Source organism: Bos mutus, chromosome 6 (genome assembly GCF_027580195.1).
Source record: "Bos mutus isolate GX-2022 chromosome 6, NWIPB_WYAK_1.1, whole genome shotgun sequence".
Taxonomy (NCBI): Eukaryota; Metazoa; Chordata; class Mammalia; order Artiodactyla; family Bovidae; genus Bos; species Bos mutus.
Genome location: NC_091622.1, coordinates 29,331,592 through 29,354,891, shown reverse-complemented (window position 1 = coordinate 29,354,891; position 23,300 = coordinate 29,331,592). Strand labels below are relative to the sequence as shown.

The 23,300-nt window shown below is 38.1% G+C and overlaps 1 protein-coding gene across 2 annotated transcripts in view; it reads right to left on the bottom strand.

The window, feature by feature from the left end:
- Window positions 1-23,300, bottom strand: part of UNC5C (unc-5 netrin receptor C) — a 431,180-nt gene that overhangs the window by 45,913 nt on the left and 361,967 nt on the right. For both annotated transcript variants that reach the window (XM_070372113.1, XM_070372114.1), the window contains exons 8-11: window positions 14,209-14,265; window positions 12,025-12,216; window positions 11,007-11,351; window positions 8,108-8,195 (exon numbers count right to left, since the gene is read on the bottom strand). In XM_070372113.1, the coding sequence (XP_070228214.1) occupies window positions 8,108-8,195; window positions 11,007-11,351; window positions 12,025-12,216; window positions 14,209-14,265 (682 nt within the window). The remainder of the gene's footprint in view (window positions 1-8,107; window positions 8,196-11,006; window positions 11,352-12,024; window positions 12,217-14,208; window positions 14,266-23,300) is intronic.

Sequence of the window (23,300 nt, the reverse complement as noted above, 5' to 3'; positions counted from 1 at the left end):
AAGGTTAAGTAATTTGTTAAAGCTGACCACTCTGTGTACTCTTAACATGAAAGGCTCTTAGGCTGTCTGTGGTTATAGCAATGGCTTCTGAACCTATACAGAGAAATTTATATTTAGCCATCTAATTTTACTTTAATTGTTTTAGGAAATTTTTCAGGTCATCTATTTCTTAATGCTATGTTTTTCCTCCATATATTGGCTACCTCTTCTAGCCTTTTATCTTCCATAAATTTGATGTAACTGCCATTTACGTTCTCATTGCAGTCATTGATAACATTGTAATATAAGAACAGGGCAAAGACAGAGACATTTTCAAGGACACTACTTGAAACCTCTCTCTAGTCTGACATCAATACTTTGAGTTACTCAGTTTAGTCAAATATAAACCCATTAAAAATGTACACTGTCCAGTTCATATCTTCCTATTTCATTCACATGGATATTACAAGGGTCATATCAAATTTCTTTACAAATTGCATCAGCCACTTGAACTGGATTTTCCTCTAGTCTTTATCTATGGTTAATATATTCAATACTATGTAACCTAGAAGTTAGCTTTTATCTGTGGCTCACCCTCACTTAACACTCAGTGAATGATAGCAGCCACTATTATTTCTTTTTCCTGCTGTTGGAAGACTACGCTCCCTGAATCGCTCATGTTTCTGCATGGTCCCAGTTGTCTTTTCAAGACAACTGTATAGCAATCACCTTTGACGATACAGTGCTTCCCTCTGGAGTAAATGGTAGACCTGTCCACTTCCCATTACAAAACACTCAGGCTCCCTAAACACAACGGTTTATTCCTGGAGTGGAGCCACTGAATGTATAGACGTCGTCTGTCTTTACATCACCCTTTCAGAACTGAGGCTTGGGAAACTGGCACAAAAATGGTAACACTTTGGATAGTGGTGTTGTTGTGAGCACGTCGTCTGACTCAGGAGTCTTGTGTCTTTTATCAGCATCTACAAAACTGTGGCAGCCACCTTGATAGGTCACAAGTAAGGTCAAATTTTAGAAATTCCTAAGTTCTTAGTGATTATTATCATCAGGTCTAAGAACTCAGTTAAAACTTAACATATTTCCCTTTAATAAAACTTGGCTCTCTGTGCTTCCGATTTTAAAATTTCACTAGAATCCCTCAACCTATAGCTTTCCTTTCCTCTTATTTAGGGAAAAAAAAAAAAGTTAAACGTTATCTCTCTTTTTAGCCTTTTAACATCATCTCCATTCTCACTGAATAACAATAAAGTTTGATTAAATCTAAAGTTATCAACCTGGAGATATACATGTATTTGGAATCACAAGGTAGGTAGCAGCTTGAGAACTCATTACTGTTCCCTTTAGTTTCATTTCCTCTGAACCCACTCTGCCCTCCTTTGTTCCAGTCTGAAATGCATTCTCTAAGGACGTGAGTGACGTCCTGCTCTCCTGTGCCATAGTTGATATTACACTTTTCTTCCTTAAGCAGTAACCACATTCTTATTTAATTCTACTTTTCTTACTGGGGGGGGGGGGTGGGGGGCGGAAAAAAGTCATGGCTGCATTTTCCTGAACACTATGCTTAACCTTTAGTTACAAGTATACCCTGAGAATACACATTAAACTTTTAAGGAAGCAGACTAAAGTGAAATCCATTTCAAGTGGTCCTTGCAGTAGAGTTGGGGATTACAAACAGCTGTCTCTCAGTCTGCTGTTAGCAGCCGGTGCTTGAGGAGGAGGTGGAGGCGGAGGAGGAGGAGGGGTTCTTCTCATCACTGAGTTGGAACAGAAGGGAGACCACTGCCTGCTGGGCTGGGGCGCTGTCAGACCTGCACTCCCCTGGCATGCAATATTGATGGGCACCATTCTTGGAGGAGGGATAGCAAGCGAAGGAAAGGGCAGTAGGTGTCAAAAGAATTTATTAACCCAGTGAGATGCAAGAATGTAATGAATAGGGAAGTGGTGATGAGGAATTCATAACCGGGAATGAAAAACAAAGAAGAAATAATGATAAGAATCTTTGGGGGTTTTCAAGATGAAAGAAACAGCACTGAAATTGGAAACACTTCCAAGTATACAAGGAAGAAGCCACTTAGGAAAGGTTAAGATTTAACTGTGTGAAACCAAAGGTCACAGCATTTAAATCCACATTCCCTTTATTTACATAAAGGGAGGATATTAAACTACATAAAACAAAAATAGTAGAAAATAAATTTTTAAAATCTGTTTTATGTTTTTGCAGAGAAGGGCTTTACTATTATGTTTCATGTGTTATCCAAGATGTTTAAGCACACTTTCTGTAAATATTAATTGCAGATGATACGGAAATAAAAGTAAAGCAAAAATTAGCTACAGAAATAGCAATTAAGTAGAAATCCAATAATTACCAATGATTAAATTTTAAAAACTTTTCAGAGTCCAACAAGGATCATTTATCATGATAAATGCTGGATGGATTCTGAGCACCCTAGGACAAAGCCCTCAGATGGGAATTTTAGTTTTCTGTCAGATTTTCTTATCCTTTGCTTGCTGTTATCAGTGAGGAGAACTTCTACGCAGAAGAGCACAATTTACAAAACTCTTATAAAAGCTATTGCATTGGCTGCCCAAGGCACACTTGTAAGGTAGGCAGGATAAGTATTCATAGTACTTTTTTTTCTCCCAAAGAGGAAACTGATATCTAAAGAAATTAACACACTTGCCTAAAGCCACAAAGGTAGTCATAGGCAAAACTGGGATCTCAACACAGATCATTGGTTTTCTTTCCCATCAGTGGTGTATTTTGAGTTGCTTATCCAGATTTAGGACCTTGAGAAATTTCTATGAACTGTTTGCTAGAGTAAGCTGAAAATTGCTTCTTAAAAAAAACATCTTCCTCCCACCTATCTCTGTGTGGAGACGAGACGCCTTCTATTAACACACACATCTTTTGTCAGGTCCCTCTGGATGACAATTCCACTTTAGGCTCAGCTGCCTTTTAAAGCAATCGGTTTCATGTATAACTAACAACTTGAAATATTTGCACTTTAGGTATCTGACAAGGAATATCTAACTCACTTGCTATCAAAAGATCAATTGAGCAAAAGAAAATATTTATGGAAGCCACTCTGAAGGGCGTGCCCCCATTTCCCTAGATAGGCCAAAATCTGTCCCTGGATTAAGCCTGAACAGCTAAGTGTTGTCCCCTAGATTGAACTGCTGAATCCTTGAGGAATTATTTTATTGAATTTATAATTGGGTTTTATACTATCTACTCGCATTGAGGGATACCAACAGAAGTAGCCCTGTGAAGCTCATCGCTATTTTCATATTTTAAAGATGTTGCTTGCTGTATGAAAAAAAAAAAATGTTTTCTTTATGAGGAACCAAAGGAGAAGTAACTGAGCTTCTTCCAGGCATCTTTTTCCCTTCTGGACACATGGATCTTATAACTTACCATGTTTCCCTCTTGAAAGCTTTGAAACAATAAGTTCATGACCTATTAACAAGAAATATGCTGGGAATTACATCAAATATTTTATATTCTAACTGCCTACCTGACTTTATCTAATCTTTTCTAATCTTATTTTATTTTTTCCTTTTTTTGTTGTTTTTTTCATCCACTTATTTAAAAAAAAAAGTTACCTCCTATTGAAAGATTGTTTGCATAAATCACCTTGAATCATTTCTTTAGAAGTAGAACTTCAATAAATAAAAACTATGAAGAACAGTCAGAGAATAAGATTTAAATATACCTGGATTCTACTCCCTGCCTATGTTACCTTCAGTCTCTTTATAGCTGTTCCTTCAAACTAGAAATTTAGGACTCTACCTAAAAGAGAATATCACTGAGTTTCACTGAGAAATAATAACGTCAACTACTATTTTACAAAGTTCCAAACACCACATTAAAATAAATGAAAACGGTCTGCAATATGATTACAAACATAATACATTTTGGCCCACTATCCTAACGTATTACTTTATTATTTATATTCAGTAAATATAATGATAGTTTTAATTGCCTCATCACTAACATGCTAAACTTCTAACTGGGATTTCGTCCTTAAAAAAAAAAAAAAGTCCTAAACGCCACCAATGTCCTACAGTTGACAGATCTGACAAATCCAATACCTTCTTGAATTATCATTCTCTTTCTTTGCACTTCAATTTTAGTAATACCTCTGTCAATCACTTCATTTTGAAACTCTTTTTACCTTTGATTTTTTCTTGTTATAATTACAATCATTCATTCTTTCATTAAAAATATTCACTGATGAACAACTATACATTAAGCTTCTTGCTAGATGCCAACTCTTGCTTATGTGCCTTATCCTTATCCTGCCTTATCTATTTAGTTTTGCTCCTTCTACCCAAACCTTAAATAAGAATATTTCCAGGATTTCCCTGGTAGTCCAGAGTTAAGAATGCACATTGCAATGAAGGGGACTCTGGTTGGGGAACTAAGATCCCACAGGCCTCAGAGCCACAACTACCGAGCCCTAGCACTCTGAAGTCTGCACCACAACCAGAGTCTGTAGGCTACAGTGAAGGATACTGCTTGCCACCAACTAAGACCTGACATAGCCAAATAAATAAATATTAAAATGAATACTTCCCAAAGTTCTTTCCGCAGTCCTCTTTTTTCTGCCTCTGCACTTTTCCCCTGAAGAATCCACTCACTGGTGACTGTCCATGTGCATCTCCAGCAAGATTTGCAAGTCCCCTCTTACACAGACCATGTGCAGAGAAATCAGAATTTGTCTTTTCTCTCCTTGAACCAGTTGCTGCTTCCGATCACCTCTTGTTGCTCTCACAATTTTCTCAGTGCCCAGGGCTTGAACCCTAAATATATTGTTTGTGTTCTGCAACTTTTGCCACACTTTTAACCAGCTGTGAAACTTGTCCTGAAATACACTTTTCTTTCCACTCTCCAGACTCAGGCCTGGCTGCTTCCCTAGCCCCTCCCCCACATACTTTGATCTCTGCCATGGGTCAACCAGGGCCCCGGCCTTTGGAGTAGTCTTTCTGTTTCCCTTCCTAGTTCATCCTGCACACGGTCACTGTCAATCTTTAAAAACACTGCTATTCACGTAGCACCTGGCTGCTTAAAGATCTTCCATGGTTCCCCACCATTTACCCAAAAAATGTCTATTTACCTTTATTCTTGGAATGTCTAAATTGATTTTTTTGGCCTTTTGAGAAAACTCCTAGACAAGTACACAATATGAAGAAAGCGAAAATTAATGCTCATATCTTCAAATTGTGTTTTAATAAGAAATGACAAAAGGCAAAATTTCAGGCTGAGTCAGACTCATTTTTTAAACTGTTACTGGAAGCAAGGCAAAAAGGTCCATGTTGGTGCCGTTAGCTGTGGGAAGTGTATCCACAGGGCAGGGCAGGACGAGGCTTCGCAATCTCTGCAGGGGTGTGTCCCGTAGAGCGCAGGCTTGCAGCTCAGATGCCTTTCGGTTGCAGAGAGCCTGTCCTGTGTCTGCAGCTCATTTAGGCTGCTCATCTGCCATCCCCTGCTTTTTCTTAGTGCATATTCCGTAATGATAAGGCCCCCTCTTGTCACATTCACTTGCCACATGCAATTAAGTTCACACCTCCCTTTAGACAGTTCACATCACCAGATGACCCACTGGAAGGTATCCAGCTGGAAAAACACCCAGTTTTGGATTCAATAAAGGCAATCAAAGAGAGGGAAGATGGAGCAAAGTAATCAGAAATTTCCTACACATGTCTTGAAGTCACATTCATGTCTTCTCTTGTCTCACAGCATTTCCTCTGAAAGAAGTTCTAAGATCACGTGAGCAATAGACAGACACTGTGCCCCAAAAGGCACTGTAACAAGAGGGCAGAGGCTCTGTTTGTGCACTGGATACTATGGAGTGGGGATGGCATGTCAGCAGAAGAGCTTCGTGAGGAGATGACCTGGGTGTGAATTCTGCTGACCCTCAGCTGTTAACTGTGAAACCCTGGCTATGAACCCTAGTCCTTTCATCTCTAAATGTGGAGCTCATCATAACTCGCAGAATAGTGAGGAATAAACGAAGTGAGGAATAAATGAAATTACCAGTATGCTGACTCTACGGTAGCTATGTTTTGTATTCTTACTATACACTAAAACAACATACTCGTCATTGTGACTTCACAAGAAAATTGCATCTCTTTCACAACAAAAATGAGTGGAGAAGACTGTCTCATTTATTTGAGAGAGCTGTCTTGTGTTTGTTCCCTGCTGCATGGTCTCTGGTGTACATTTTCATTTGAGATCCTGAGGATCCTCTAGCTTCACTTTCATAAACAGAACTTCATTGAGGCACACCAAATTTAATAGAGCAATTCCCTCTGCACCTAACTTCAAGTGGTAGGCATAGTAAGAGGTGATTTATAGTTTCCTTTTCTTTAAAGTTAAAGGCAGAAGAGCCTAAAGCAGAATTGTCTAGCTTTGTCAATTTCCTGCTTTCTCCCTCCTTCATCCAGAGTGTACAATTATCCTGGTCAGGGTGCTAACTAAATTGCAGGAAGAAAAATCACACAAGGCACCTGAGTGCCCACGTCTTTCAGCTTCAGCACACCCTGCAGCAGCTTCTTAAGGTTTGATCTTCAGCCATAGATTATGGTGATCACATGGAAAATAGCAGACCACAAACACTTTCTCAGAATAAAGCACAAGCCAATACTCATCTCTGTTTAAACCAAACATCCATGTTGGCAAAAGGCCTTCAGGGATGGATATACTTAGTGTTAACCTTGATTCTAGACAGAAGAAAGAAGAAAACTAAAATATAAAGGGATCTCAGTTTGCTAATCTTCATTTCTCCCGCTGCAAAAGAAGGGCACTTGGAGGGACTGTGAATATTACTTTACATTGGGAATGGAAAAATGAATATTTGATGTGCACAAATACAAGACTTTTAGTGATTTTCTGTTGCTCAAATTGAAGGCACATGAATAATGACCATGGAATTTTATTATTTTCTTGGACAGGCTCATGTTTGTGTAGGTGAAAGTATATCACCTGAGGAAAACACTGTTCTGCGTCCTACAGGTTATAAATACCGAATCTTTACTCAAGAGCATAGTAACAGAGCTTTTTGGCTACTGAAGACAACGACTAAAGAGAGATGTTTTTCTGAGGATGACAGAGGGGAAGAGAAAAGATATAATATCTTATGATGACATGACTTAGCAACTGAACAACGACAACAAATGATAAGCTAGCTCTACATTTGGCTTTCTCACTTTGCATCTAGAGCTCAGGGCAGTTGAGCCAACGCCTTTCCCCTTTGGAAAAACAGTGATAATTACATGTAAGGATTGTCATTTCAACAACATCTCTTATTTTAAGATCTCAGTGCACTTCAGAAGCATTCATCAGTCAGGCCTCTAGAGTGCTATTTAACACATGCATTTTATGTGAGAACGAATCAAGAATGACCAGATACAATTTGTTAGAGGCCCAACTGAAAACTGAATTTAGGACTTCGAAACTCTTGTTATTTTTACTCAAAATAACGTCATCTTTATGATTATGATATATTCAAAACACTCTTAGATTCAACCTAGTTTTAATCAACCCTAGATCCATTTAGCAAAGCCCAAGCATAGATTTTATAGGTGCTAAATATAAGAAGTGGGTCAATAACACTTAAAAACTACAAGACAGTCCCCCAAAGAAGAATCTGCAGGTGAGAATAAAGAATCCAGGTGAGAATAAAGTGCTAGGCTGAGGTTGGGATGGCAAGTCAAGGATTAAGGGGTTGTTCAATTCTATGTGACCTTTGAACCTAAAATGGCTACAGGCTATATTCCTGAGCCAGGCCACATGAAGCCAATTTCTCTTTGTATCTTTTGCACAATTTACGGATCACTCTTCCAGCCATCTTTTCAGCTAATATGGCCACATGTCCACTTGGGGAAAACATCTCTGGCCTTCTGCCCATATTCAAGATCTGCAAAAGTGTCTGGAGCTCCAAAGATAAAGAGGGGTAAAAACTGACCTTTTATGGGTCTAGTTGAAAAGGAAATGCCAGAAGCAGGGCAATCAAGACAAATGTATGTTGAGTTTACTCTGTCTAATATACAATTCTCCCAAGTCAGACATTGATAAAGTCAAGTGCACCAGAAAAAGCATATTTACCTCATATTTTCTTTCCTGTGTACAGTCACATACATTTCGTAGACTCTCCCTTGGGGAATGGCCCCAGCGGGAATCAGCAAACTTACTCCTGAATAGCAAAAGAGAAAAGCAGTCACATAAGACCTATGAATCAAAAGGAAACTTCACAGAATGCCTTTGAAGCGAGTGGAGAGGAATGAGGAGATTTTGTGGCCACATCGCCATAAGCCTGCTGCTTTCTCTCTAAAGACATGTAAATATTCATAGCCACCCGGCTTTCCTCCCTTATTGGCCTTATTTGTTACCACAGCTCCCTCTGAACTGTTATGGAATCACTTAAAGGAATGATGTCATTTTTTAAAAAACTCTTGCTTTATTTAAGGACTAGACAGATGGTTCCACTGGTGTTTTCCTTGTAAAATGAGGGGAAAACCAACAACTGCTCTTAAAATTTCAAACAGCTGTAATGATGCATTGTTTCTAATTAAAAAAAAAAAAAAAATCCCCACAAGACTCAAAGTCAGGGAAATGCTAACTTCAACAATATCAAAAAACATTTATTTCTGAAGTATCTGGTTAGCATCAGTGTTTTTCTGCAACAAATAATTGGTGAAGAACTTCTTTCATCATAGGTAACTCTAGAAAGTGAACAGCAACCGAGCAATTGCTAGTTTTAGTCACAGCAGGCCAAGTAGGTTTTTACTTGTTAATTGGTGCATTTTGTAGGACTGTTGGGTTGAGCTCTGTTCTAAGTCAACTGTGCTGACAGTAATGGTTTGTAACTTTACTTTGCAGCAAAATTACCTGAAGGTTTTGCTAGTGCACATTATGGGATCCTACCCTCAGAGTTTCTGATTCAGAAGGTCTGTGGAAACTGCAGTTCTAACAAGTCTCAAGGTGATGCCAATGCTGGCGATCAGTGGACCACACCGTAGGAACCATGGGCTTGTACCCGTGTAGTGGACCACACCGTAGGAACCATGGGCTTGTACCCGTGTAGCATTATCACAGATAGTAATTCAAAGTGGGCAGCAACCTGAAGATACTTGCCTCCACAATTCTATTCTAATAAATGCAACGGATCTCAACTCTATCAAACATTTTATGGAACCTGACTGTGAGTAGAGTTTTTCATGGGTTGTGAATGCCAAGAAGTAAGAGTGTTCTTGTCTTTGAGTAGCTTATCTAATTAGCAAGGAAATGGAATATGCCATATGAACACAGGACCATAAGGAAATTGCTTGACTACATTGGAAGGTCTCAAGAGTAAAGGACAGAGTTAAAGAGGAATAGTTAGTCAAAGCCCTTTGTATAGCTGGTTGCAACTGTTGAGGCGTAATGTGCACCTTGTCGTGCTGCAGGAAGTAGAATGTCATGCTCACATCAGACATCAGGATGGTTTGCTGAGGCACACAATGAAAGGAGGAAGACCACACATGAGGCACTCAAGCCTCGGTATTTTTATTTTTTCCAGTGGGAACAATCAAATGTACCTTTATGTTTGTTAAGGGGATGAGACAGAATTATGGATGCAAAGTAACAAGAATAAGGCCTGAGACATATTAGATTACTGTAAATAAAATAATGCATGTACATCACCATTGCCCAGTACATATTTAAACATGCTGGCTCTCTCCTTTCTACTTAAGAAGCCTTTAAAATAATTCATATGTGAAAAAGTGACAAGTGTAGAAATGGAAAGGAGAGGTATAATCCACTGGCTGCCATGAAAAAAAAAAAACTGTCTTGGAAATAATACAATGTTTAAACAAGGAAAGAACAGTAGAGTATATTCTGATCTATTCATTTGTAGACTATTACAATATATTTAAAATCATGATTTTAAAAAGCATGCAATTGCATGGAATGAGAAAGATTGGAATAAAAGCACTTTATGTAATGTGTGATCTCAGCTCTGTGAAATGTATTTTAGAAAAGGAAAAATGATATTCCATTAAATATTTCAATTTATTAAAGTACACTTTTAAAAGGCATGGGGTGAAAAATTGCTGAGGTGTTGAAATGGGGGACTGAATGAGAGGAAGAATCAAAGACAAGTTCAATCGGTTCTCTATATTACTTGGCTCTATGGCTGTTTACACACTACATTCGCTTCTTATGCTATGTATAGATCTTAGTTCAAACTGGTTTTTTCTGTGTTCACAGACTACTCTATCTGGCCCAAAAGAGTGCCTGGACATGCACAGGGAGTCCATTAACCCTCTCATAACTGATGGCTCCATAGTGATGAATAAACACCAAACTTTAAGCAAACATTATGAGTCACTAACTTTGGTTCACTATTTAAGAGCTTTATGGAGCTTACTCTCTACATGCAGATAACTAAATGAACTGAAAACTGAATACTACTAAAAGGCACTACTTTAATCCTACCTTAAAGAGACACATGATGAAGCTATGTGGAGTGCATACCTTAGAAATACCTTGACCCTGAAGACTGTGTAAAAAAGAATTAATGAAGAGTTGATGTCTAATATCATGTCCTCTGATCATCTAATTTTGTATTCTGAAGTACTGCTTCCTGTAGGAAATTGGAACTGAACCAACTGATACGTTTTCTAATTAATTTGTCCTTTTAAAGTGTGATGACAACAGTGAAGGCTTTTGGCTTAATGCTGCCTCTGAAGGGCTATTAAAAAGAAGGTCAATGGCAGTCGTAAGTTGTGCCTCGGCAGAAAGTTGTAAGTGCAATATTTCTAGAGGAAGTGTTTTCAGAGTTGGCTAGAGGAAGATAAACTGTTTTGCTGATCTTGACTGAAGTACTATTTGTTTTACATTGAAAGTAACAATAGATTTGGATTAGATAGGATACATTTAACTTTTCAGGCCTAATGAAAACAAATAATAAAGATAGGTTTCCCAGATCTACCTCTGCAACATAAACACCTTGAGGAATTACCTGAGTTGGGGATAATGAGGTGACCCCCAAGGGAGTTGAAGGTGCCAAACGCAGTGCAGGAGGGGTCTGTCTGCCGTGCTAGACTCTGATTCTTCAGGTTGAGGGCCTCATTCTCCAACAAGGATTGGGTCATCTGAGGGGACAGTTTTGATGCAAACTCAGAGAGATCATCTTGGGGCGTGACAGCACCTGAGGTATTGTACACTTTGATCTTCAGGTTAGGCAGTGGATCCAGAATTGGAGAGTTGGTCATTGGGATTTTGTCTGAGACATCATGCAAGGCATAAACAGGTCCCCTGTACATGGCCGCGGCTGATGTGAGGTCTGGGGGTACTGCCAGGAGATCTGAGTCAGAAAGAGAAAGGACGCCCATTTGCATTCTTCATTCAGACAACTTATATTAGTCAGACTCTCCCTGACACTTGCTGAGCCAATAGCAAAGCAATTCAACAAATATTAGAGATGGACAGACACTAGGGTTCTACTGAAAATGGCAATTAGATAGCTGGAATCTGTTTAATTATTGGCTACAAATAAATAGACAAGTTCATTCTATATTTTGCCTTGAAGATTACTCATTGTTTCTATGGTACTTAGCTAACTCAACAGACTGAATCTGCAGACACTTGTGATCCTCACTACGTGACTAGGTAGTAGTCATCTATACGGGATTTGGGTTCATCTGTAGACCACTATATTCAGACCAATACAAGATGCCTTGTTAACAGGAGAAGAAAAAGGGAATGTAAGAAATCTATCAACCAATCTTTGTACTCTTCTCAAATAAAACTTTAAAAGTATGACAGAGAAACCTGTTAAAAAAGGGAAAAAAAGAGATCTGTGCACCTTGTCAACTCTAATGAGTTATATGAAGAAATTAACATAATCAACAAAACAAATGAAAATCTTTGTCTTCATGGAGCTTATATTTCAGCTAATGTAGTTTTATTGATTTTGAGACATATAGGGAGGCTGCTTACATGCTTAAATCCACGTATGAAATGCAATGTCAACTGACCTTGTCTTGCTGCCTTGATGTTCACAGGCTGAAAGCCTCCATTGAGTGCAGAAGAGTCAATAATATCAGACTCAAAGTCACGATGATTCTTCCTATACACAAAGAGGGCCACAACTACAGAAATGGCCAGGCAGACTATCACAGCTATCACAATGCCAACATACAGAGCAACATCATCTGAATCAGGAGCAGCTAAAGGGGAGAATGAAACATGGAATTCGGTGGTTAGAGAAACTTCTCACAGTACATGTATGTATTGCTATAATTTTTTTCAGACAGTTATTGCCTTTTTTATAGGTTAATTTCAAATCTATTTCAAAAGCTATTTAAAACAACTGTGGCCTTTCAATGGAAAATTATCTTGCATTTTTTTCCTTTCTCACTCTGCATCATTCACTCACTATCTTAAATTGGGCAACATAACACACCATTTACTACAAGGCATAAAAGGAAACTGGAGCTAAAACCATCCCAACCCATAGGAAAAAGAAAAAAAAAAAAAAAACTTTATTACTAATTTCAGGTGGAGAAGTTTGGAAGGCAGCTTTGAATTCACTGATAGTTCTTTAAAAACAAACATAAACACTCTGTTAGAAACATCTGGCATTTACTGAATCTGTATATTTATTGCACCAGAATATTTTTCTAAGTATCATTCCCAGTCACAAAATTACTTTCCACAGCACTCTTCTCATTTCGCCCTAAATCAGTGAAGGGGTGGGTGGGAACGATGGAAGGCAAGGCAAGGCAAACACTGGGAGCAGACATGCTGGGTTTGCAAGGTATACTTTCAGAAGACCCAGGTCTGGGGAGCAGAGGCTAATGCTGATAACTCCAGGCTTTTGCTACAGATTCAGTATTACCTCGGAGAACACTGAGCTTCTCACGGGTTCTTGTCAGAGATTTACATGTGAGCCACTCATTACTGGAATAAAATATAGCTCTATGCTGTACTGAGTAAGATAACGGCCTGGTTCAGTGATCAGAAAGGTCAGACTACCCCCAAAAGGCAATTAGGCATTCGATTAACATGGTGTGAGGTCAGCTGGGAGGTCTGTCTCTGGGTAGAGCAAGAAAAAAATTCCTATAAATGTTGTATGTTGCCTTAGTGGCACAGAACACGCTCTGATCCAATGGCAAATGGTGATAAAAGTTGATAATTCAACCAACAAAAGTAAAGCTTTCCTGAATCCTTTAGACATCTTTAAGTCTCTATTATTTTTAGTTTTCTGTGACTCACAAAAATGACCAGCAAGATTAACCAGAACTGTGTGCTCACTGTGAAAGGTGATTAAACTGGTGCTTCAGATGGTCAAGAAAAGCCTTTTTATGTTGAACTTTATACAAGGGCATTTTTATTTTGCAGGAAGAAAATTTTCAGGTTTGCAGGTCTCTTGGCCTCCTAAAGTCAAGGAACTACTCCTCTCTCCTAAGACTCACAGTCACATGGTTTACATGGTGAAATGACTTGTCTTATGCCATGTATCTGTAACACACTGACAGTAAAATAGCATTCCCTATGGGAAATCACTCCATTTCTTTCAGGATTTTGTTTAAATGTACTATATGTGAAAGAATTTGTATTCTTTTTAAATAATTGTCTTTACCAAAGTTTCTAGATTCTCTGCTCAAGCATCAACCAAGTTGATGCTGGCAGATCTTTTCAGGAAACCAGTGATGTACCAAACCCTCAGGCACTGTGAGCACTGCTTTCAGAGTACTGATTTCATTTTGCTGCTGGGTTCCATGTGAGGCCCTACCGCAGTGCTCTGAATTCTGGTCAGAATACTGTATCTAAAACCTTAATGTTTTGCTTTACCAGGCTGTAATTACTTATTCAACATGCATGATCTCTAACTCAATGGATCTGCATTTTTTCAACTCTTTACTTTCTAGCATTTGAAACCTGCCCTTTATTTAGATCCACATATTTCATGATATGTTTTGCCAGCTACTGGGACTTAAGCTTTGAATGTTAGACTGATAGATTTTAAAGCTGGCAGAGACTTGAAATGACCCTTTCTTCTTTTCAGCAGTGAAAATCTAATTTGTTTTTCATGTTGGAATATATTAGGCGCCGCTTTCCTGTGTGCACATCTGTGATCCAAGGGAAGGTAAACTTGAACTGGGGGCAATAACGTTAAATGATTATTCAGCAACATAAAAACCAAACATCAAACTTACAAGAAAATCCATATTCATTCTGGGTTCTCTGCTCAGTTGAAATAGGATAAATGAAACCTTGAAAAAGAAACAAAAAATGAAACAAAAATGGGAACAAAATCAAATTAATGAGGGAAACAAAATGAGAAGCATGAAAAATGGCTTAAATAAAATAAAAGAAGAAACCTGGGTCCTTTAAAATTCTGGTTCAGTACAGAATTATGATTTTGCATCTCCTGTCTGCTCTGGAGCCTCACTAAGAATTAATAAGGAGGCAGATTGAATTTCAGAGCAAAAACTGGTCTCGACTCACTAACTTTGGAGTGCTTCAAGTCTTTCTTTTATTGAGCATAAACTCTAATGGATCTAATTTATTTCAGACATCAAGGGTCATTAGCATAAGGAAAATCTTTTTTCCTTATCCCTGCCATATGCCTTAATTCCCAGGACATACTCAGTAAGGCTCTAAACAGTTTTTTTCTTTTTTTTTTCCTTTTATTTAATCATAACAGCTTGCTTTCAGTCTAATAGAACTAAAGAAGGCCTGTCGTCATTGGTCAAAGGTTAAATACCCATTTACTGAGCTGAGCAGACCAACTCTCCTCCTTCCATCTCAAGTCTACTTTTTGGACTTCCAGTTCTTGGCCCTCCATCTAATAGGAATCCAATAGGTTTTGCCCAGGGGCTGAGCAGTTTGTCAATGCAATGGAAACTGGATGCTTTTTATTTGAAATCATTAAAAAATCAATAGAGCCTAGAGATTATAAGGGTGTTTATTTTAGGGCTTCAGAGGAATAGTGTAAATTGGGAAAAATAAAAACCTCATCCTAATAGTGAATGCAGAGATAAACAATAGCAGTTTTCCTTTTTTTTCTTTTTAGTGTAATCCAAGGTAGGAAACTGATGATGATGATGATTGATGATGGTAATAAATAATAGCAATAATGTGAAGTAGAAGACTGTGGGGAAATATTTCTTAAATGGGGAACATGAAACTTTTTGAAATGAAAATCTATGGAAAAGTTTAAAGTGTCACATAACTAGCACCCACAGATTCCTAATATTTAATATTCTGCAACATGAATTAACCAAATAATACAGCATCATTTGAATTAATCAAATAAGGATGAATAAGAACCATGTAAATTAAGTGTTCCTAGTAATACTCAAGGGCAAAAAAATATAGAGAAACTGCAAGAATTACAATTAATTTGTTCAAAATTAAAGGTCTGTCTGTAATACTTTAACACTGAAGGTAACTTTAAATTGTGCCTCATGTAGACCTTCTGTAGTTTGCAGAACACACAGTTCTTATAAGCTATTTACTTATTTGGGGAACTAATTCAGGAGAAACATGCAGTGCTACCTTAATGAAAGAGAGCTTTGCTGTAGCACAGACAGGTTTGCTCTGAATTAATTTTTAATGCTTTATTTTAGAGCAATGATTGCAACCTCCTACTCAGTTTTATAAATATTATATTCCCTATTCCAGTTGTTGGAGTCCATGTATTAGGTTTGATTTTCATCTTTAAACACTCTGTCTGGTAATAACCTTTTTCCATTTGTATTCTGCGAACTCAATAAAAGGACATCTGGGACATATATGAGCACAGGAAAAAAGGTTATTTTTGAAACCCAAAGACTTAAGACAATATGATTCCACAGCTAGTACAGGAGACCAGGTAAGTGATACCACTGTTGTAGGAGATGATTTTAAGCTGGGTGATGTCAAGAGTTTTTTTTTTGTTTTTTGCAGATGTGAGGGCCAGGAAAGAAGTATAAAATAGGATATTTGGGGATAGTTTGATGTTTACCCTGAAATTTTTGATAAGAATAGTGTGAGCCTACTGGAATAAGCAGAAGAGCCGTATCTTATAAAAAGGAGAAGCCTATCTCTGGAAAGAGAGAATGCAGTCTGAAAGTTCACCCTGTGAAGCAGCCCTAGGTTTTCCTTGGCTTTTACCTACTTCCCCTTGGCTTTTACCGAGAACCCCTGTTGTTGACAGGTAGATCAAGGAATAATAACAAGAAAATTGATAATTTCATTTCAGTTTCTACTTTCCCATGTTTAATTAGATCTGGGCCACTCAATATATACTTTTGTGCCTTGTGGCAATTTACCTCAGACTTAACATTTCCAGGCACAGAACTGGAATCCATGAATTCATTCAGTCACCTAACAAATACTCTTGACCCTATTATATGCTGGGTTCTATTCTAGGCATTGAGGTACAGTGACAGACAAGATGAGAAAAGTCCATGTGATTGGAGATAAAAGAATGACTAATTGAGGGAATCAGGGAAGAATTTCTACTGTAAGAAAATTTACACTGAAGCTTGAACAACGAGAAAGAATTGGCCAGGTAAAGATCTGTGGAGAACATGGTCCACAAAGAGGGACAGCACATACAGAAATCCTGATATATAAAGGAAATGGTTAGATGTCAGTGAGTGGGAAAAGGGCGGAGGGAGCCTCAGAGGGAAGAGCAGCAGCCAGATGTTATAGGCCTGATGGTCCACGATGAGGTGCTTCGATTTGATTCTAAATGAAATGCAAATCCTGTCATCAAACCTAATCTTGAAAAGATCACTTTGGTTTCTCTATAGATAATGGAGAGCAAAGGGAGAGAAGTGACAGGACTTTATGGATGGTTGCTATAAAACATGGCCTGGAAGATGTCTATCCATAGGTATATTGATATATTTAATGATGTGCTTGCATTTGAGGTTGTTCTAAGATAAAATAAAAAATATTAAAGTCTCAGTATTAGCTATTCCTCATAGTCGATATAGACCAATCTAGCCAAACTGCTATTTTCCTACATGGGAAATTTAAAAACAGCCAAGTAGTAAGTGTACTCATTAATGGTTCAACACCTCAACTTACTGTTACAGAAATACTGATAAAGAATATTGAAAGGCAACTCTGTAAAACTTTTTCCATCCTTTTCAAAACACTTCTGCAACTCCACAAGTAAAACATCACTTAGGAAGCTGGGTATCAGAAAAGAAGGGGATTACTGTTCTATCGCCTAAACGAAAGGAACACCGAATCACTTTCTAGAGTTTGTTTTTATACTTCTCCATCTGATCCGTCTCTCATGGAACAACAGGGAACATTTTCTTCAGCTAATGAGGTGATCCTGCTGAGAGCAGTCCTAGCAATAATGAAAAATCGCATCTCTGGTAGAACACAGTACAAAATAATTGTTTTCAGTGTCACTATCAACAGCTTGGTTCATAAGTTTAGGGATTTCAGTTAACTTTCTTCCTACTTGAAAGGCAGGTCAGTTGAAAAAGCACCTCGGCTGTTGGCCAAAGCAGTGAAACTGAGTTTTTTAGTCTCGTGGACTTCAGCTGGAATCCTGGTCCTGTCAATTTCTTAACTATGAGAGCTTGGTCAAACCCCCTCATTCCTCTAAGCCTCAGCTTCCTAATCTGTGTAAGGGACTATGAATATGCATTTCCATGTAGTTGTGGAAAGGATAAATGAGATTTATAAAGTGTTCATGCATTGTGCAAGTGCATGAAGTGGCTTCAGTCATGTCTGACTCTTTGTGACCCTATGGCCTGTAGCCTGCCAGGCTCCTCTATCCATGGGAGTCTCCAAACATGAACACTGGAGTGGGTTGCCATGCCCCTCCCCAGGGGATCTTCCCAATCCAGGCTTTAGTAGCAAGTTTCAGAAACAAATTCCCAAGACCAGAGAGCAACTTAATGCTAAAATGATTTCTCAACCAGTGGTAGTTCTACTTGTCAAGATGGTGTCTGGAAGCAGGGTACAGGAGGTGTTTTTTGCTTGTCTTAATGATTAGGCGGTTGTTCGTTGGCATTTAGTGAGTGAGGGCCAAGGGCACTGAATGTCCTGCAATGGGAGGAACAGTCAAGTCATAGAAGAACTAACTGGAACAAAATGAACCTCCATTGACAACACCTTTCAAAACCACCTCCCATGGACAGATAGAAGGAATACAGAGCAGTAGTGGGCTGCTCTTAAATGGTTAGTGAAATGCTTCTTATGCTAGGAAGCTAGGTCATAACTACTCAAAACATTCATTCAAGAGAATATCTACCTCAACTTTTTTTCAGAGGAGGAAAATCAGTTCCCAAAATGGGAAGTGGTATTTCAAAGTGAAGGAAAGTTTCTGACAGGCAAATCGGGTTTCTGTCCTTCTGTGAGAAATGCTGATAGCGTGCAGGTTTTGCACTGTTCAGTTTTGGTAGGCCCCATTCACAGTCCTGTTGACTGAGGATCTGGATTGCTAATATAACAATGTTCTGGTGGATGGTGGCTAAATGACTTGAGGAAGGAATGACTTTTTCTTATTTTCACAAAGTCATCCTTCAGACTACAGATGGGATTTACCCATATTTTTCAGCTAATGTCCAACTGTTATATAATGAGAGCCCATGCACAAGTGTCTTAAAAAGGCAAATGAATTTTCCTCAGTTTTATATAGCAGTGAGTAATATCAAGTTATCCTTAAGTACATGGCTCATAACTGTGCAATAATAAGCCTGAACACAGCCTATTTAGTGGGTTTATAGTTGGAAAATCTTCTGGGAACAACATCAGGAACTACAGTACATAAATCTTCATTTTCCCAATCAACACCAACTGCATTGATATTTCTAGTCTTTTTAAATTTTCAAGAGATATGAATAACAGACAACAGTCAAAATGATCATGATTTTATGATTAAATTTTTAAAAGATAATACAAACTTTAAAAAATAGTATTCTAATAGAAAAGTTATCAAGCAAATAAGCCGCTGTGAGAAATGTTACAAGTTCTGAGCATCAATAGCCAGGTATACATTGCTCAAAACCAAGTCTATGCCCTTACTAACTTGCAAACCCCCAGGATGTTAGAGTTAAAATAGATCATTGATTTGAATTTCTTCTTCTAACCCCTTTGTACTCAGAGACCCAGGAGTCAGAGCATAGACTGATGAAGGGACTTGTTTAACATCACAAAGTTGGTGAAACATTAAAGCCAGAGGCAGATTCCAGCTCTTAGGCTATATACCTTTCATTTTTATATGTACTGTCTGATGAATAGATTTAAATAAGAATAGACAAGGAAATAATAGAAAAGGGCTTGATATGTTCATGGCTTAATTTGCAATTCAGTTACTGAATGAAGTAATGCTAATTATTTAGACTAGAAAATACCTCTCAATTTGAAATGTTATCAGTGATGGTCATGAGCAAGTTAGAACAACAGAGATTTTCACCCTTAAAGAAAACAACATCCAAACAGTGTCTTTTGTTTAAAGTGTAGGATAAGCAAAGATATTCTCCAAACTTGGACATCTCTACTCTAAGGTAACTGGAGAGCTATGCTAGCATAATGCAGGTGTTAATGTATGATAATCACTTTGTATTTGGCATAGAACCTACCATAAATGTAAATATTTAAAAGAGAAACATTGTCTCTCTGAAAAAATGATGCCAACATTTTTGATAACAGAAAAAAAGGAATAAACATAAAAAACTGGAGGAACACTACACATAAGAAGAAAATCACATTTTAAAACAATAAAAGCTGACAACTTCTTGCTTTCTGCCTCCAAGAGACCACATGGAGAAAGGCTTATTTCAAAATTAGACAGATTTGGGTTCATATATTGTCTCTCACACTAACCTGTGGGCACTGGATGGGCTGTTTCAATTTTATGCCTCAGTTTCTTCCTTTCCAGGTTAGAACTATTATTAGGGGAATGTCAGAATTTGTTTGTAAGATTATTTTCCGTACTTTTTGAGTTCTATTAAATTGAACACAGGTCAATTTTGCTTCAGTTTTGCCACATCTAACACAGTAGATTGGATTTAGAAGCAACTAATACCAGGGCCTTAAGTAGAAAGTGAATAAAATTATATCTGTAACTCCTTTAAACTAAACATATAGAAATATACACATATATGATACAGTAATTTTTACATTCTCCAAAGTTTGTGAACGATTGAGCCAGATTTAAGGAAGACATAAAAGGAAAGTATATATCAATAGATGTCTCGGAATTAACTGTTTCTTTAGATTAGTTATCAAATTTGTAGCCAAAGGGAGACAGGTAGAGTTTTAAAGGAACACCTTTAGAAGTATTCCTGCTTGCCTTCAAGGTTACTCATTATATTTCAGAATGGACCTGCATTTACAACCTTAATAAACAGATTTTATGATATGGTTAGGGTTAATTATTGAGATATAGTTCACAGCTCACACGGGAAACAGTATATAAGTTATGAATATGACGTAGCAATTCTAGTTTATAAAAGCATTGTGTTGTGTAAAAGTCCAAGTTTTTTAAATCATTAAGCTCTTGATCCGTTTTAGCAAATTTATCTATCTGAAGTACAACAGACCACTTCAGAAGATTTGTCCTCATTTTTACCATCCAAGCATTAGAAGAATCTCTGTTCTCCATGGATTTTACGCTCTTCTCGATCTGGTTACCTGGGTCTTTCTTTCTGCCAGTGACCTTACACTAAGCCAACATACCTGATTTCTCTCATTCCAATTTCATTTCTTCTGATGCAAATATTCTTATTAAAAACCTCAAGGACCATTCTAAATAAACATGTCCAGATTTTTTTTTTTTTTTTCCCTTTTAGGTTGGCTCTTATCTAGCCACCCCATCAAGACTGCACTAATGATGTCAAAGGTCAGGTCTGTCAAAGACACTCATGGTCATTTATTATAATTTACCACTCTTCTGAGGGTTTATTTATTGACAGGAGCTTAAGGAACTCCAAATAAATGAATACATAAATCCTAGGACATGACAACAAAAATTGAAAAGAACATTTGCTTATCGCTGATGTCAGTTATCTAAATTGCCGTGGTAATTTGTGCTCCAGTCTTCCCAGGACCGTCTGCCATGCTTCACTAACTGATCCACAGCCCTGTTCCTAAAGCTGACAGCCACGCCCCTCTGAAACAAATAGCAGGGAATGAACATCTCAGATGTAGAAGCCTTATCTCATGACCCACAGAAGGCGATGAATAAATATCCGAAATTCAACTAAACAGTTGAGCAAAATCAGACTCCTAAATCAGCTGCCCAAGAGTTGTCAATTGGTATTTTCTATCCGATATGCACCCTCAGAAAAAGGGTAAGTTATTAAATCCAAAGGCAGTGATAATGCAATCCATAGTAGTTAAAGACATCTGATAGAAAAAGTAATGAAAAGTCCTGAAGTAAAGAGGCTGATTCCTAGCATCCATCACCCTAGCTGGATTTTTAGGCAAAAAGAAACACTCAAAAGCACAGGCCCTGCCCCTCTGTAGTCCTGAAGAAGTCTGTGCTTTGCTGCAGTTGTGAAAGGCTGTAACTTTCTCCATCCCCTTGGAGCTTCCCTTGCATCCTTGAAGCTGAAGACCTTGCACTTGTCCTCTCACACCAATCTGTTCAGGGCGCCATAGGTTTCCATCAGGTTTCTGCGGGCTAAAGCTCCTAACCACATCCCTACTTTCAGAAGCAGGAAAATGTTTTACCAGAAAGGAAAAAAACAAAAGTAAACCACATTCATTATACCAGCGACAGCAGAGCAGTGTATTGGGCAGCCAGTCCACAGACAGAATATTTATTTGCCAGCTGGGACACTATGCATATCAAAGACTATACAAACACAGCTATGACATCAACATCTTCCAAACTACAGATAAAAGCACTCACTGTCTGACACTCACAATTATACTTTCCTATCAAACTGCTGTGTTGACAAGAATTTCACTGGATACTGACTTGCACCTTCTCAAATGCCTACCATGGTGGTTATAAACATATCGCGCTAAAGTCAAGAACAGACTATTTGCAAAGTAAATGATTTCCTCACAGTAAATACATTAAATCCCCCTGGGGTTCTGGGGGCCCTGGTATGCAGTGAGTCCACACTACAATTTACACATAGAGTTCTGCCACTTCCTCTGTATGTGAGAATTAATGGGAGAGCAGGGTGACATGTAAATTTTTTAATGAGTAGAAAGTGCTAAATTTGCAGACTGCATAACATTTTAATTTTCCAAAGTCAGGAAGTTCACTGATGCAGACACAATTCCAGGCAGTTCTTGTTTGTAAATTGCAATTTCTAATTTGTCTGCTGTGGCATAAACCTTCTTCAGCAAGAAGGAGTATTTCTAAATTCAGATGTGAACTCTCACATATCCCAGTGTGGGACTCCAATCTTCAAACAGGATTAAAAACCAAAGTCTATAGAAATAGCTGCAGCAATGTAATAATCTAATAGAGTGTATTCATAAATATATATAAAGCACCATTTCTGGATCAAGTCACATATATATTCCCTTGACTGCTATTTTCAAAAGGAAAAAGCAAGCATGGATTAAACCATTTTATGCCAAGTTGACAAAGTAGGTCTTACTACAAATCATTATAAAGGTTATAAAAGTTAAGTTATCAGGTCTAGGTTATACAACTGTGTGTAGTGTTTGTCGCTCAATCGTGTCTGACTCTTTGCGACCCCATGGACTTTAATCTGCCAGGCACTTCTGTCCATGGAATTCTCCAGGCAACAACATTGGAGTGGATAGCCATTTCCTTCTCCAGGATACAACTGTATTTCAATATAAATGGTAAATATGCTTATTGGCTCAACATTTTTGGAGACTGTCATAAGTCCCTTTTTTTTTTTTTTTTTTTGTACCTCTTTTCTTCTGGGTCTATAGTGTTCTCTCTCTCCAGAACCATTTTATATAAATCCTGTCTCAAAACTATGTGCTAAAACCAGAAGCTACTTTCATATATATAGTCTTAGTGAAAGTCGCTCATTCGTGTCTGACTGTTTGTGACCCCATGGACTATACAGTCCATGGCATTCTCCAAGCCAGAATACTGGAGTGGGTAGTTGTTCCCTTCTCCAGGGGATCTTCCCAACCCAGGGATCGAACCCAGGTCTCTCTCATTGCAGGCGGACTCTTTACCAGCTGAGCCACAAGGGAAGCCCAAGAATAATGCAGTGGGTAGTCTATCTCTTCTCCAGCGGATCTTCCCGACCCAGGAATCAAACTGGGGTCTCCTGCATTGCAGGTGGATTCTTTACCAACTGAGCTATGAGGGGAAGCCCTTCATTTAGTCTTAGAAATAACAGAA